The sequence below is a fragment of the Sinohyriopsis cumingii genome, chromosome 6 (genome assembly GCF_028554795.1).
Source record: "Sinohyriopsis cumingii isolate HCF-2022 chromosome 6, ASM2855479v2, whole genome shotgun sequence".
NCBI classification, from domain to species: domain Eukaryota; kingdom Metazoa; phylum Mollusca; class Bivalvia; order Unionida; family Unionidae; genus Sinohyriopsis; species Sinohyriopsis cumingii.
In genome coordinates, this window is record NC_142966.1 from 64,669,091 (window position 1) to 64,683,504 (window position 14,414).

The 14,414-nt window shown below is 34.9% G+C and overlaps 1 protein-coding gene across 2 annotated transcripts in view; it reads right to left on the bottom strand.

Moving 5' to 3' along the window:
- The window catches only part of LOC149797098 (tumor susceptibility gene 101 protein-like), a 52,208-nt gene that overhangs the window by 5,203 nt on the left and 32,591 nt on the right, over positions 1-14,414 (bottom strand). For both annotated transcript variants that reach the window (XM_089961770.1, XM_089961769.1), the window contains exons 9-10: positions 6,521-6,654; positions 2,803-2,905 (exon numbers count right to left, since the gene is read on the bottom strand). In XM_089961770.1, coding sequence (XP_089817896.1) covers positions 2,803-2,905; positions 6,521-6,654 — 237 coding nt within the window. The remainder of the gene's footprint in view (positions 1-2,802; positions 2,906-6,520; positions 6,655-14,414) is intronic.

The following is a 14,414-nucleotide window of genomic DNA, read 5'->3' on the forward strand; positions in this document are numbered from 1 at the left end:
CCCAGACAAAGCTGAAGTCCCTGGCTGCTTACTGGATCAAGCATCCACAGGCAAGATTTACAACCTGATCCGTAAACAATTGAGCAATAGCCTAGTTTAGATCTTAATGAAGTGTTCTATAATCAGATTAAGACATTTGGGTCTGCCCTCCATCTGTGTTTAGCAGGACCTGTATTAAATCCAGGGCTTAGTGACAGTTATCCATGATGCATATAACACACAAATGGAGTGGTAAGAAACACAGATGATCAGATGTCAAACAGACTCATTATTACATGTGGTGTATTTTGCTAAATACTAAAATCATCCAACATCTTGAAGTAAAAGCTACAGTGTCAAGTTTCTTAACAATATGTTCTGTGACAAGCATTTTTGGTGTTTAAAAGTTTTGTCAATCAGATATCAGACCATCTCACTCAATGATGAGATGTCTCTCACTGTGAACTTTAATACCAAGTTGGTCAAATTAGTTCAGAAACACCACCTCAAGTGTAGTCCTTTAACAATTAGGGTTACAGGGATGTAATTTTTAGCTTGAAAAACTTTAGAAAAGGAATTAGAAAAGAAATACCGCCTCTAGGGTAGTACAAGGAATTAGTACAGAAATAACACCTCCAAGGTAGTAAACAAGGTTTTGGTAAAGCAATACAACCTGAAGGGTAAAACAAAGATTTAGTACTGTAATTCAACCTGAAGGGTAAAACAAGGATTTAGTACTGAAATTCTACCTGAACGGTGGTACAACAAGGGTTAAGTAAAGAAATACCACCAGAAGGGTAGTACAAGAATTTAGTGCAGAAATACCTTCTGAAGGATAGTATAAGGATTTAGTACAGAAATACCACCTAATTGACATTACAAGGATTTAGTGCAGAAATACCACCTAATGGACATTACAAGGATTTAGTGCAGAAATACCACCAAATGGACATTACAAGGATTTAGTACAGAAATACCACCTAATGGATATTACAAGGATTTAGTGCAGAAATAACACCTTAAGGGTAGTACAAGGATTTAGTAAAGAAATACCAAATTAAGGGTATTACAAGGATTTAATACAGAAATACCACCTTAAGGGTAGTACAAGCATTTAATACAGAAATACCACCTTAAGGGTAGTACAAGGATTTAATACAGAAATACCACCTCCTGAGTAGTTCAACAATGATTTTGTATAGCAAAATACTACCTGAATGGTAGTACAACAATGATTTAGTACAGAAATACCACCTGAAGGGTAGCACAAGGATTTAGTACAGAAATACCACCTTAAGGGTAATACAAGGATTTAGTAAAGAAATACCAAATTAAGGTAGTACAACAAGGATTTAGTAAAAGAAATGCCACCTCCAGGGTAGTACAACAAGGATTTAGTACAGAAATACCACCTAATGGACATTACAAGGATTTAGTGCAGAAATACCACCTTAAGGGTAGTACAAGGATGTAGTGCAGAAATACCATCTTAAGGGTAGTACAAGGATTTAATACAGAAATACCACCTTAACGGTAGTACAAGGATTTAATACAGAAATACCACCTAAAGGGTAGTACAACAATAATTTAGTACAGAAATAACACCTACAGGGTAGTTCAACAAGGATTTTGTATAGAAATATTACCTGAAGGGCAGTAAAACAAGGGTTTAGTACAGAAATACCACCTGAAGGGTAGTACAAGGACTTAGTACAGAAATACCAAATGAAGGTAGTACAAGGACTTAGTACAGAAATACCAAATGAAGGTAGTACAACAAGGATTTAGTACAGACATACTACCTTCTGGGCAGTACAACAAGGATTAAATGGAAAACAATGTTCGGCTTGCACAAATTAGTTCAGAATTACCACCTCATGGGTAGTACAACAAAGCATTATCTGGAATATGATTCTTGCTTGAATATATTAGTTCAGAAAAACCATCTTCAAGATAGTACAACATAGTTTATGTGGAATACAACTTCTTGCTGGCACAAATTAGTTCAGATGAAAGGTAGCACTACAAAGACTTGGATCAGGTGTGCCACATAATAGGTAGAACAAGAATAATACAAAATACAATCTCTTGTTTGTGCAAAGTAGCTGAAAATTTGCATGTAAAGGGGGAGTACAAAAAGAATTATATGGAATACAGTTTCTTGCTTGCACAAACTAATTCTGAATCATGACCTCTTGCATGGTACGACAAGCATACGTGGAATGCAATTTTATGTTTGCACACAATGCTGTGATTATGATCTAAACAAATGCATTGGATTAGATGTCATCATCAATGCAGGTGTGATACCTGATGTAGGAACAACAAAAACAATCTCATATCTCAAGCATGACATATAATAGATGGACAGTAGCTGGACAACACACACAAGTGCCATGCCATATATGCTCACATGGCTTTTGGGGTTGAACTAGAAATGACAAAGTTTTGACTACTGGTCATACTAACCTGATTTTATGCAATGGTAAAGAATTTGTCAAGATATATCTACATATAAAGATACATGACTAACAGTATCAATTATTATGACTCTAAAATGACTGGTTATTACTGAATGTAAAGTTTGTCATATTTACCAATTTGGCTTGGGATCTGCAGGGCTTTAAACCCAGTTATCCCATGATTATGAACATACATTATAAGCACGTATAATTTTTGACATATTTTATGTTGCTAATTTCCCATTCTAAGAGAGAGGATATTTTTGGACATTCAAAAACAAGAGTTCTTTTATATTCTCATAGCCTAATTTTATGATCAGATCAAAATCTATATAAATTTATTTATAGTCTCTATGCCTACCTTTAGGAATACATCCAAATCTATCACATTTTTACGTAAAGCTTCTCCAAGATAATATACTGCATCATCTAGGGCCTGTTCTTCTGCAAACGCATTCACCAGCCTGAAAAAACACAAATATACACCAATTAAAAGACCAGAAAAGTGAAGGAAAGTACCATGAGGTGTCACTAAACACAGATTTTTTCCTATGGCCAGCAGGCCGATGCACATGGAAATCAACTGTTCATGTAAAATTTCAACTGGCCCTTCTGAGCAAATAAAAATAAGTGTTTTTGGAAACCTCAAATGGGCCCAGATGACTGCAGCTGTCAGTATGAACTGGCCCTTCTCCAGACCTACAGTCCACAGGCCAGACAGCCAGTGGTTAGATCAACCCCAGGCCTGATCTTTGCTTGGAGTCTGCTATGCCTAAAATTGTTTTAGCAATGAAGGCACATGGGAAACATATAAAAAAGAGGCCCAAGTGGACCCAATATTGCTTACCTGTTATCCCCTAGTTCAAATCCAACTGAAAGATGTTCTCTGTTAAATTAAATATTTGTCTTGTATGTATGACCATAATTTATTCAGTTTTGTTCTCTTTGGATTTATCAATTACCCATCGATCAAATGCTTCCTTCTAATTACTATATCAACCATTTCAAAATAAATAATTTTGTTCTTAAAAGCTGCATGCATACTTTAACAACACTGCTAAAAGCCACTGGTGAATTTTTTTTAATAAACCGGGCAATAAACACAAATTATTTCAAGGTGAATTTTTGCATGTTATACAAGAAATGTCTAGGTGTTTGGACCAACAAGCAGAATGAGATGACTGCATAACAACTGACAGTGGTCCACTGGGATCGCTGAAACACTGTAATTTACTGACAGCTGTTGATGAGCCTAAGGGCAGATCAGAATCACAATTAAAAATTTCAGAGATCAAATCTGACAATTCAATGGTTCGACAATTACGGTTTTCTATCATCTCCTGGTCTATATTTATTAACAACGCATAGCAAGTTTATTTTGGCCTATACTTATTAACAACACACAGCAAGTTTATTTCATCTTGGCCTATACTTATTAACAACACACAGAAAGTTTATTTTATCTTGGTCTATACTTATTAACAACACATAGCAAGTTTATTTTATCTTGGCCTATACTTATTAACAACACATAGCAAGTTTATTTTATCTTTGCCTATACTTATTAACAGCACACAGCAAGTTTATTTTATCTTGGTCTATACTTATTAACAACACATATCAAGTTTATTTTATCTTGGCTAAAACTTATTAACAACACATAGCAAGTTTATTTTATCTTGGTCTACACTTATTAACAACACATAGTAAGTTTATTTTATCTCAGCTTATACTTATTAGCAACACATATCAAGTTTATTTTATCTTGGTCTATACTTATTAACAACACATAGCAAGTTTATTTTATCTTGGTCTACACTTATTAACAACACATAGCAAGTTTATTTTATCTCAGCCTATACTTATTAACAACACACAGCAAGTTTATTTTATCCTGGCCTATACTTATTAACAACACATAGCAAGTTTATTTTATCTTGGCCTATACTTATTAACAACACACAGCAAATTTATTTTATCTTGGTCTATACTTATTAACAACACACAGCAAGTTTATTTTATCCTGGCCTATACTTATTAACAACACATAGCAAGTTTATTTTATCTTGGCCTATACTTATTAACAACACACAGCAAGTTTATTTTATCTTGGTCTATATTTATTAACAACATACAGTAAGTTTATTTTATCTTGGCCTATACTTATTAACAACACATGCTAATGTGTTCACACATAGATTCAACCAATCAGAAGCTGTATTATAATAACACTTTTTCAGTTATTCATCATTGATTTTTAAAGTTTCTCTCACCGAGTTCCTAGAGAGTACTGGAATCAAAACTCACAGACGTTTCTGATGCACACTTTCTCTGACCACATACTTCATGTCCAACATAAGGAACACTTTACACTGTTAAACATATAAAACAAAAGGAGGGCTTATACAGTTGGCTTCCTACTCCACTACATCCAACCCCTCACCACCTTTTATTTAGCATTTTTAAAATTGTTAAATTTTTTAAGATGTGTAAGTGTGACTGTAACACATACATTAATACAAATTATTTTGCTAATGATTCTTTTCTGCAACAAAGTGATGATAAATTGGTTTCATCTCATTCCGTGTGTAAATGCATACCTATGTTCGTAATGAATAAAAATAACAATATTGTATTTGAACAAAGCTGCAAAAATCTGAAACCCCTTTATGCTAGGATGCTCACTGCCAAGTCTGATGTTCAGTGGTTTTAGAAAAAAAATTGAAAATAGTTGATGTTGATGGATGCATGATGCTTGATTGATGCAAGGCTATACCTTTAGGTCAATGGTCCTTATGCCCAGATGAGACAAAACCAGTACTGCTATCCCAAAAGTATTCAGCAGTCATTCCAAACATTTTGCAGTGAAGCAGATTTTAAATCATAGAAAAGAGAACATCTTAGCCATGGACATAACAAACAAGTACGTTTACCTGTGCTCATACTGGTTATTATTTCCCTGAGAAAGGGCGCTAAAATTCCTGGACTTTACACTAAAATTTAAATCCCCCCCCTGTGTTATCATACAGTTCCCTGATTATCCCAACAACTGACAATTTCATGACTTTTTCCTGGCATGTGGGAATCCAGTTTGACTTTGAGACTGAATGCAAAATCTTCTCAATGCAAATTCTGTATAGACACAAAAAATGCATTCTAGAAAGTATGTTAGCATTTTTGCCCCAGGATTTACAAAGAGAAAAGTTTTGGTTTCAGCATTTGAGAGTTTTAAGAAATAATGAACAGTCAGATCATTGTAAACACATTTCGTGTTCACCTCCATAGCTTATATATAGTATCCTTGCTTGTGCGAGTAATCCAATCTCAAAAAGGTGATCAAACTACAATCTAACAGAAAAGATTGTGAGTCCGACTTACTGCCCCTAAAGATCAGCTATGGCACTAAATGTGTTAGTAATGTCTTTTATGCATCATGTCCTTGCCGACATCTCATCTTGTCAAAGAATTAACCATTCTCCACAGATGAATCTAGTGCACAAAGCTCTGACAAAGTTTGTGACTCAATATATGCAGACAGGAATTATGGTGTTGTAAATCTACTGAGTAATGGAATATTTTTCTGTTGTATGCATTTTTGTCATATTTCCAACCCAAAAATCTTATACCTATATATATATATATATATATATATATATATATATATATATATTACATGAAAGTAATTTGAATATATATATTACATGAAAGTAATTTGAAAATTTACATATAATCAATTATCAATAACAAAATCATGTCTGACTGACATCATGAAATGAAAATGCAATATGCCATTCAATCTGAAACCCAACAAGTTTACACCATAAAAATAACCAGCATACAGTAGTGAAAAGAGATTTCAGGAACACAAAGTCCCACATGTTTACCCTTCCAATTAAAGCCAAGCAGAACACCTCTTGACTTTTCCACAAAACTCCATCTAGCATATCCGAGGAGTTCCAATTGTACTAAGTCTTTAAAACCCTCAACACATTATTTGAACTGTTATGGGTACCATCTGTGCTACTGACAAAAGAAATGTATCTGCTAATGCTGGATACAAAATAAATTTTCTGACTTACTGTCTGTAAAGAGGAGTTGTGGTGACCACAGCCTCATCAATACTGAGCTCCTCCTGGTTTTCCAACCTTTTCAGAGCCTCCTTTACTTCCTCATCCTTTTGCCTCAGTAGCTGAATGTTCCCCTCTACCTCCACCTGAAAATGAAAACTGGTTGTGCTTAATCTCACATATGCAACCAAAAACAATTTGTGTGAGCATTCCAATCTTAGTGTCACTTTGAGCATTCCAATTTTGGTGTCACCTTGAGCATTTTAATCTTAGTGTTACTGAGCATTCCAATCTGATGTAACCATGAGTATATCAATACTGGTGTTATCTTTAATTAACCAATAACTGCATTAAGATTAAAGAGATCACACACAATTTGCAAACAAAGCACAAGGTAAAAGCTTCTGCCAGAGGGATCAAAGTTATTCCCAAAGTACTTATTTCGACTTCTTCTCACAAGAAACTGTATAATTATTATTCTTACATGACCTATTACTATGTACATAATATATGTATCACATACATACAAAAAGGTATATTTATATACAAAACAACTTTTCTCCTTTAGTACACGCAATTCTAATGTATGAGTTCATCTATTCACACAGTATGCCACATGTTTTGGAGGGGTTTCAAGCCCTAATGGATAATCCTGCTTACTAACATTCACATTGTATTTACTGTAATTTCCAAGGAATGTTTTCAGTAAATTTAAGCTTATGTATGCACTTATAATTGGGATCTTTTACATAAGACTGGAACCTGATTGTAATGAATACAATAAGGCTAGGATATAGAAAAATGATTAAGGCACAGCATGTCACCAATATTTCTTGATGACTATTTGGAGGGTGGGGAAAGTGGAGGATAGGGGAGCCACATTTTTCTTATTATGATGAACACAAGGATCTGCATGCAATCAGAGGATAAAAATCACTGTTACTCCTGAAGCACAATTATGACAGCCACATGAACTACGATGTAAAAATAAATAATAAATAAATGATTTTTGTTTTCTTTTCACAAATATTTGAGTAAGAGATGTAAGTCACAAGACACACAAATAAGCCTGTTATAGTTTAAACTTTATGAGTGTTGGAAAAAATTATCAAAATTACATTTATTGTACACATGGTGTTCTGCTCTGTCTGACCTTTTGTTAGAAAAATGATACAATTTCCTGCCAATGGAAATAACATAGCAGGTGAAGAAAGAAAATGTAATTTCTGTGGATTCATTTTATTTTTTTGGTCAAATTTTCTAATTCAAATTTTGTCTAAGGTTAAAAATTACATTTTCATTAACACTGAAGTTCATGCATATACCTCTGCGAGAAATGGCATTTTACAGTAAAGACATCTGACAAAGGGTGTTTGACCTCAAATCTTATAGCAATCAAAGACCACTGAACATGTCTCAGGCAATGTTGCTGTTGTGGTGGTGGTGGTGGGCATAACACCATTTCTCAGCACATGATTGGTTATACATGGTGGCCGGCATAACTGGTTGAGGGAGAACCTGGGAAAACCCCTGGATGAACCACTGACCCACAGAAAGTTACTGTCAAGCTTTCTCACATACTAACATAGGCCAAACCCAAGACTCAAACCCATGCAGACAGAGGTGAGATGGCAATGATCAGTAAAGGCAAGTGCTTTTGATCACTTGGCTACCTGGAGTCCCATCTCAGGCAATGTATAGATAAAATCACACGCTAAGTTTGGGTAAATCTGTAAGTACTACATCTGCACATTGAGTTAAATGATAAAAATCCATTTGCATTTGTTTGTGTTGCCATACTTACAAGTCAGTACAGATAAAACATACATCAATACTATTGATCTTACCAAAAAAATACCAATGCTGGCAATCAAATTAATCATTGGCATGTAATTAAAGTCTGGTCAAAATTCATTTGTAGAAGTCATTGCATTTAAAAGCTCTATGATGAACTACAATGCAAGCAATGGCCTCTGACTTAAACTTCAAGTTCAATTAGGCCTAGCTTTCAGATCATACAAAAGAATTATAAAAATGGTACTAACAGCTGCCTTGCTAGGCGCTCAGCATTTAGAGGTTAGTGTTAGGACTGGTCGGCCTGGGGTCAGGAGCATGTGACAAGGTGGGACATCATGCTACATGTCTGCAGCATGATGCCCTATTGAAAAATTGTTAAAGAAATGTTAAAAATCTAAATCACTCACACAAAATTTCTTTAAAACTCCTTCACAAAAGTCAGAACATGTTGGTCAGATATGCACCATTTTCATTCAGAACCCCATAAATATTAAATGCGAATGCCACCATTCATGCAAAAAAGTTGTAACATGAATTTTGAGATGACTATGGTGTGATGTTGGAGGTCATTTAAGCACTATTTTCACTAGCTACATATTCCAAAGTGTTTTCATGAGAATCCTGTGTCATTCAGAAGAAGTAGCTATATAAAGATTTTAAGATGGTCACCAATTTGGTGGTTGTATCAGCATCCATTTAAGAAATACATCTATATATTGCAAGAAAAGATGCACAAGTTGTTAAAAAATGTCAGTATGGCCATTTGTTCTGGACAAATATTATCTACAAGATTTGTCAAATTTTTCCAGGTCAGATTTGCATCTTTTCATTTTGGACCAAATAAATATACAGAGACTTGTTTCCGTGAAAACCATATGTCAAAATGACCATCCCTTAAAGAACACATCCGATAACAAGATTTTCAAAACAGTCACCATCATCATATTGGAAGAAGACATGTGGTAAAAAGATTTTCAAGACAGTCACCATCATCACATTGGAAGAAGACGTGGTAAAAAGATTTTCAAGACAGTAACCATCATCACATTGGAAGAAGACATGTGGTAAAAAGATTTTCAAGACAGTAACCATCATCACATTGGAAGAAGACACGTGGTAAAAAGATTTTCAAGACAGTAACCATCATCAAATTGGAAGAAGACATGTGGTAAAAAGATTTTCAAGACAGTCACCATCATCACATTGGAAGAAGACGTGGCAAAAAGATTTTCAAGACAGTAACCATCATCACATTGGAAGAAGACATGTGGTAAAAAGATTTTCAAGACAGTCACCATCATCAGATTGGAAGAAGACATGTGGTAAAAAGATTTTCAAGACAGTCACCATCATCACATTGGAAGAAGATGTGGTAAAAAGATTTTCAAGACAGTCACCATCATCACATTGGAAGAAGACATGTGGTAAAAAGATTTTCAAGACAGTCACCATCATCACATTGGAAGAAGACATGTGGTAAAAAGATTTTCAAAACAGTCACCATCATCACATTGGAAGAAGACATGTGGTAAAAAGATTTTCAAGACAGTCACCATCATCACATTGGAAGAAGACGTGGTAAAAAGATTTTCAAGACAGTCACCATCATCACATTGGAAGAAGACATGTGGTAAAAAGATTTTCAAGACAGTCACCATCATCACATTGGAAGAAGACGTGGTAAAAAGATTTTCAAGACAGTCACCATCATCACATTGGAAGAAGACATGTGGTAAAAAGATTTTCAAGACAGTCACCATCATCACATTGGAAGAAGACGTGGTAAAAAGATTTTCAAGACAGTCACCATCATCACATTGGAAGAAGACATGTGGTAAAAAGATTTTCAACACAGTCACCATCATCACATTGGAAGAAGACATGTGGTAAAAAGATTTTCAAAACAGTCACCATCATCACATTGGAAGAAGACATGTGGTAAAAAGATTTTCAAGACAGTCACCATCATCACATTGGAAGAAGACGTGGTAAAAAGATTTTCAAGACAGTCACCATCATCACATTGGAAAAAGACATGTGGTAAAAAGATTTTCAAGACAGTAACCATCATCACATTGGAAGAAGACGTGGTAAAAAGATTTTCAAGACAGTCACCATCATCACATTGGAAGAAGACACGTGGTAAAAAGATTTTCAAAACAGTCACCATCATCACATTGGAAGAAGACATGTGGTAAAAAGATTTTCAAGACAGTAACCATGATCACATTGGAAGAAGACGTGGTAAAAAGATTTTCAAGACAGTCACCATCATCACATTGGAAGAAGACATGTGGTAAAAAGATTTTCAAGACAGGCACCATCATCATGTTGGAAGAAGACGTGGTAAAAAGATTTTCAAGACAGTCACCATCATCACATTGGAAGAAGACATGTGGTAAAAAGATTTTCAAGACAGCAACCATCATCACAATGGAAGAAGACATGTGGTAAAAAGATTTTCAAAACAGTCACCATCATCATATTGGAAGAAGACATGTGGTAAAAAGATTTTCAAGACAGGCACCATCATCACATTGGAAGAAGACATGTGGTAAAAAGATTTTCAAAACAGTCACCATCATCACATTGGAAGAAGACGTGGTAAAAAGATTTTCAAGACAGTCACCATCATCACATTGGAAGAAGACATGTGGTAAAAAGATTTTCAAGACAGTAACCATCATCACATTGGAAGAAGACGTGGTAAAAAGATTTTCAAGACAGTCACCATCATCACATTGGAAGAAGACATGTGGTAAAAAGATTTTCAAAACAGTCACCATCATCACATTGGAAGAAGACATGTCATAAAAAGATTTTCAAAACAGTCACCATCATCACATTGGAAGAAGACATGTGGTAAAAAGATTTTCAAAACAGTCACCATCATCACATTGGAAGAAGACATGTGGTAAAAAGATTTTCAAGACAGTCACCATCATCACATTGGAAGAAGACGTGGTAAAAAGATTTTCAAAGCAGTCACCATCATCACATTGGAAGAAGACATGTGGTAAAAAGATTTTCAAAACAGTCACCATCATCACATTGGAAGAAGACATGTGGTAAAAAGAGTTTCAAAACAGTCACCATCATCACATTGGAAGAAGATGTGGTAAAAAGATTTTCAAGACAGTCACCATCATCACATTGGAAGAAGACATGTGGTAAAAAGATTTTCAAAACAGTCACCATCATCACACTGGAAGAAGACATGTGGTAAAAAGATTTTCAAAACAGTAACCATCATCACATTGGAAGAAGACATGTGGTAAAAAGATTTTCAAGACAGTAACCATCATCATATTGGAAGAAGACATGTGGTAAAAAGATTTTCAAAACAGTCACCATCATCACATTGGAAGAAGACATGTGGTAAAAAGATTTTCAAAACAGTCACCATCATCACATTGGAAGAAGACGTGGTAAAAAGATTTTCAAAACAGTCACCATCATCACATTGGAAGAAGACGTGGTAAAAAGATTTTCAAAACAGTCACCATCATCAGATTGGAAGAAGACGTGGTAAAAAGATTTTCAAGACAGTCACCATCATCAGATTGGAAGAAGACATGTGGTAAAAAGATTTTCAAGACAGTCACCATCATCACATTGGAAGAAGATGTGGTAAAAAGATTTTCAAAACAGTCACCATCATCACATTGGAAGAAGACGTGGTAAAAAGATTTTCAAGACAGTCACCATCATCACATTGGAAGAAGACATGTGGTAAAAAGATTTTCAAAACAGTCACCATCATCACATTGGAAGAAGACGTGGTAAAAAGATTTTCAAGACAGTCACCATCATCACATTGGAAGAAGACGTGGTAAAAAGATTTTCAAGACAGTCACCATCATCACATTGGAAGAAGACATGTGGTAAAAAGATTTTCAAGACAGTCACCATCATCACATTGGAAGAAGACATGTGGTAAAAAGATTTTCAAAACAGTCACCATCATCACATTGGAAGAAGACATGTGGTAAAAAGATTTTCAAGACAGTCACCATCATCACATTGGAAGAAGACGTGGTAAAAAGATTTTCAAGACAGTCACCATCATCAGATTGGAAGAAGACATGTGGTAAAAAGATTTTCAAGACAGTCACCATCATCATATTGGAAGAAGACATGTGGTAAAAAGATTTTCAAAACAGTCACCATCATCACATTGGAAGAAGACATGTGGTAAAAAGATTTTCAAAACAGTCACCATCATCACATTGGAAGAAGACGTGGTAAAAAGATTTTCAAAACAGTCACCATGATCACATTGGAAGAAGACGTGGTAAAAAGATTTTCAAAACAGTCACCATCATCACATTGGAAGAAGACGTGGTAAAAAGATTTTCAAGACAGTCACCATCATCACATTGGAAGAAGACATGTCGTAAAAAGATTTTCAAGACAGTCACCATCATCACATTGGAAGAAGACGTGGTAAAAAGATTTTCAAAACAGTCACCATCATCACATTGGAAGAAGACATGTGGTAAAAAGATTTTCAAAACAGTCACCATCATCACATTGGAAGAAGACGTGGTAAAAAGATTTTCAAGACAGTCACCATCATCACATTGGAAGAAGACGTGGTAAAAAGATTTTCAAGACAGTCACCATCATCACATTGGAAGAAGACATGTGGTAAAAAGATTTTCAAGACAGTCACCATCATCACATTGGAAGAAGACATGTGGTAAAAAGATTTTCAAGACAGTAACCATCATCACATTGGAAGAAGACGTGGTAAAAAGATTTTCAAGACAGTCACCATCATCACATTGGAAGAAGACATGTGTTAAAAAGATTTTCAAGACAGGCACCATCATCAGATTGGAAGAAGACATGTGGTAAAAAGATTTTCAAGACAGTCACCATCATCATATTGGAAGAAGACATGTGGTAAAAAGATTTTCAAAACAGTCACCATCATCACATTGGAAGAAGACATGTGGTAAAAAGATTTTCAAAACAGTCACCATCATCACATTGGAAGAAGACGTGGTAAAAAGATTTTCAAGACAGTCACCATCATCACATTGGAAGAAGACACGTGGTAAAAAGATTTTCAAGACAGTAACCATCATCACATTGGAAGAAGACGTGGTAAAAAGATTTTCAAAACAGTCACCATCATCAGATTGGAAGAAGACATGTGGTAAAAAGATTTTAATGATAGCCACCATAGCCATCATGTTGGTGGTTTGATCAGAGCCATTTTTATTTAGGACCAACTCGATATCACAATAAGTCTTTTAGTTAAAACATCTTATCAATAACCTTTCCATTCATCCGCTATAAAAGTAGCTATAAAAAGATTTTCAAGGGTATCCATATTGGGTGTTAGATCAGTACCACTGTCAATGAGGACCATTTAAACATAATACAAAGTCTTTCAGTGGAAACTCCATGTCAATATGACCATAAAATGTTCAAGATGGGCATCATTGTGGCCATATTTGATATTCACAGGATAGTGCAATACATTTTATTTAGAATTAACAAGACAGCATAATAGTTTTATTTATATCAAAAACACTGTTGACATGATCATTCTTTCTGCAGGAGAAGCAATAACATGATTTTCAAGATGGATATAATGGCAGGAATACTGAATGTCAAATCAGCACCATTTTGATACATGACCAGAGGAACACTGTAAGAACAATGTAGATATGAACATTCATTCAGGAGGAGTAGTGACAACAAGAATTTCAAGACGGTCGACATAGTGGGCATACTGGTTATCCGAGGGTCACCGTTTTCATTTAGCTCCAACTAGACATCTTAAAAGTCTTTTTCACGAAAATCCCATAAAAACATATATTTAGGAACAGTAGCGATAATACATTTTTCATGATGCTTGCCATGGTTGATATACTGAATGTAAAATCAGCACCATTTTCATTCAGGAAAAAATACCTCAAAACAAGTATTTTAGAGAAAACCCAATGTTGATGTGATCATCCATTCAGGAGTAGAAATAGCGAGATTTTCAAGATGGCCAACATGGTCACCAAACTGAACATCTGAGAGTTCATTTAGGATATTTTTATTAGAATATCATTAGAGGATATCATTAGAAGTCTGTTAGAGAAACTCC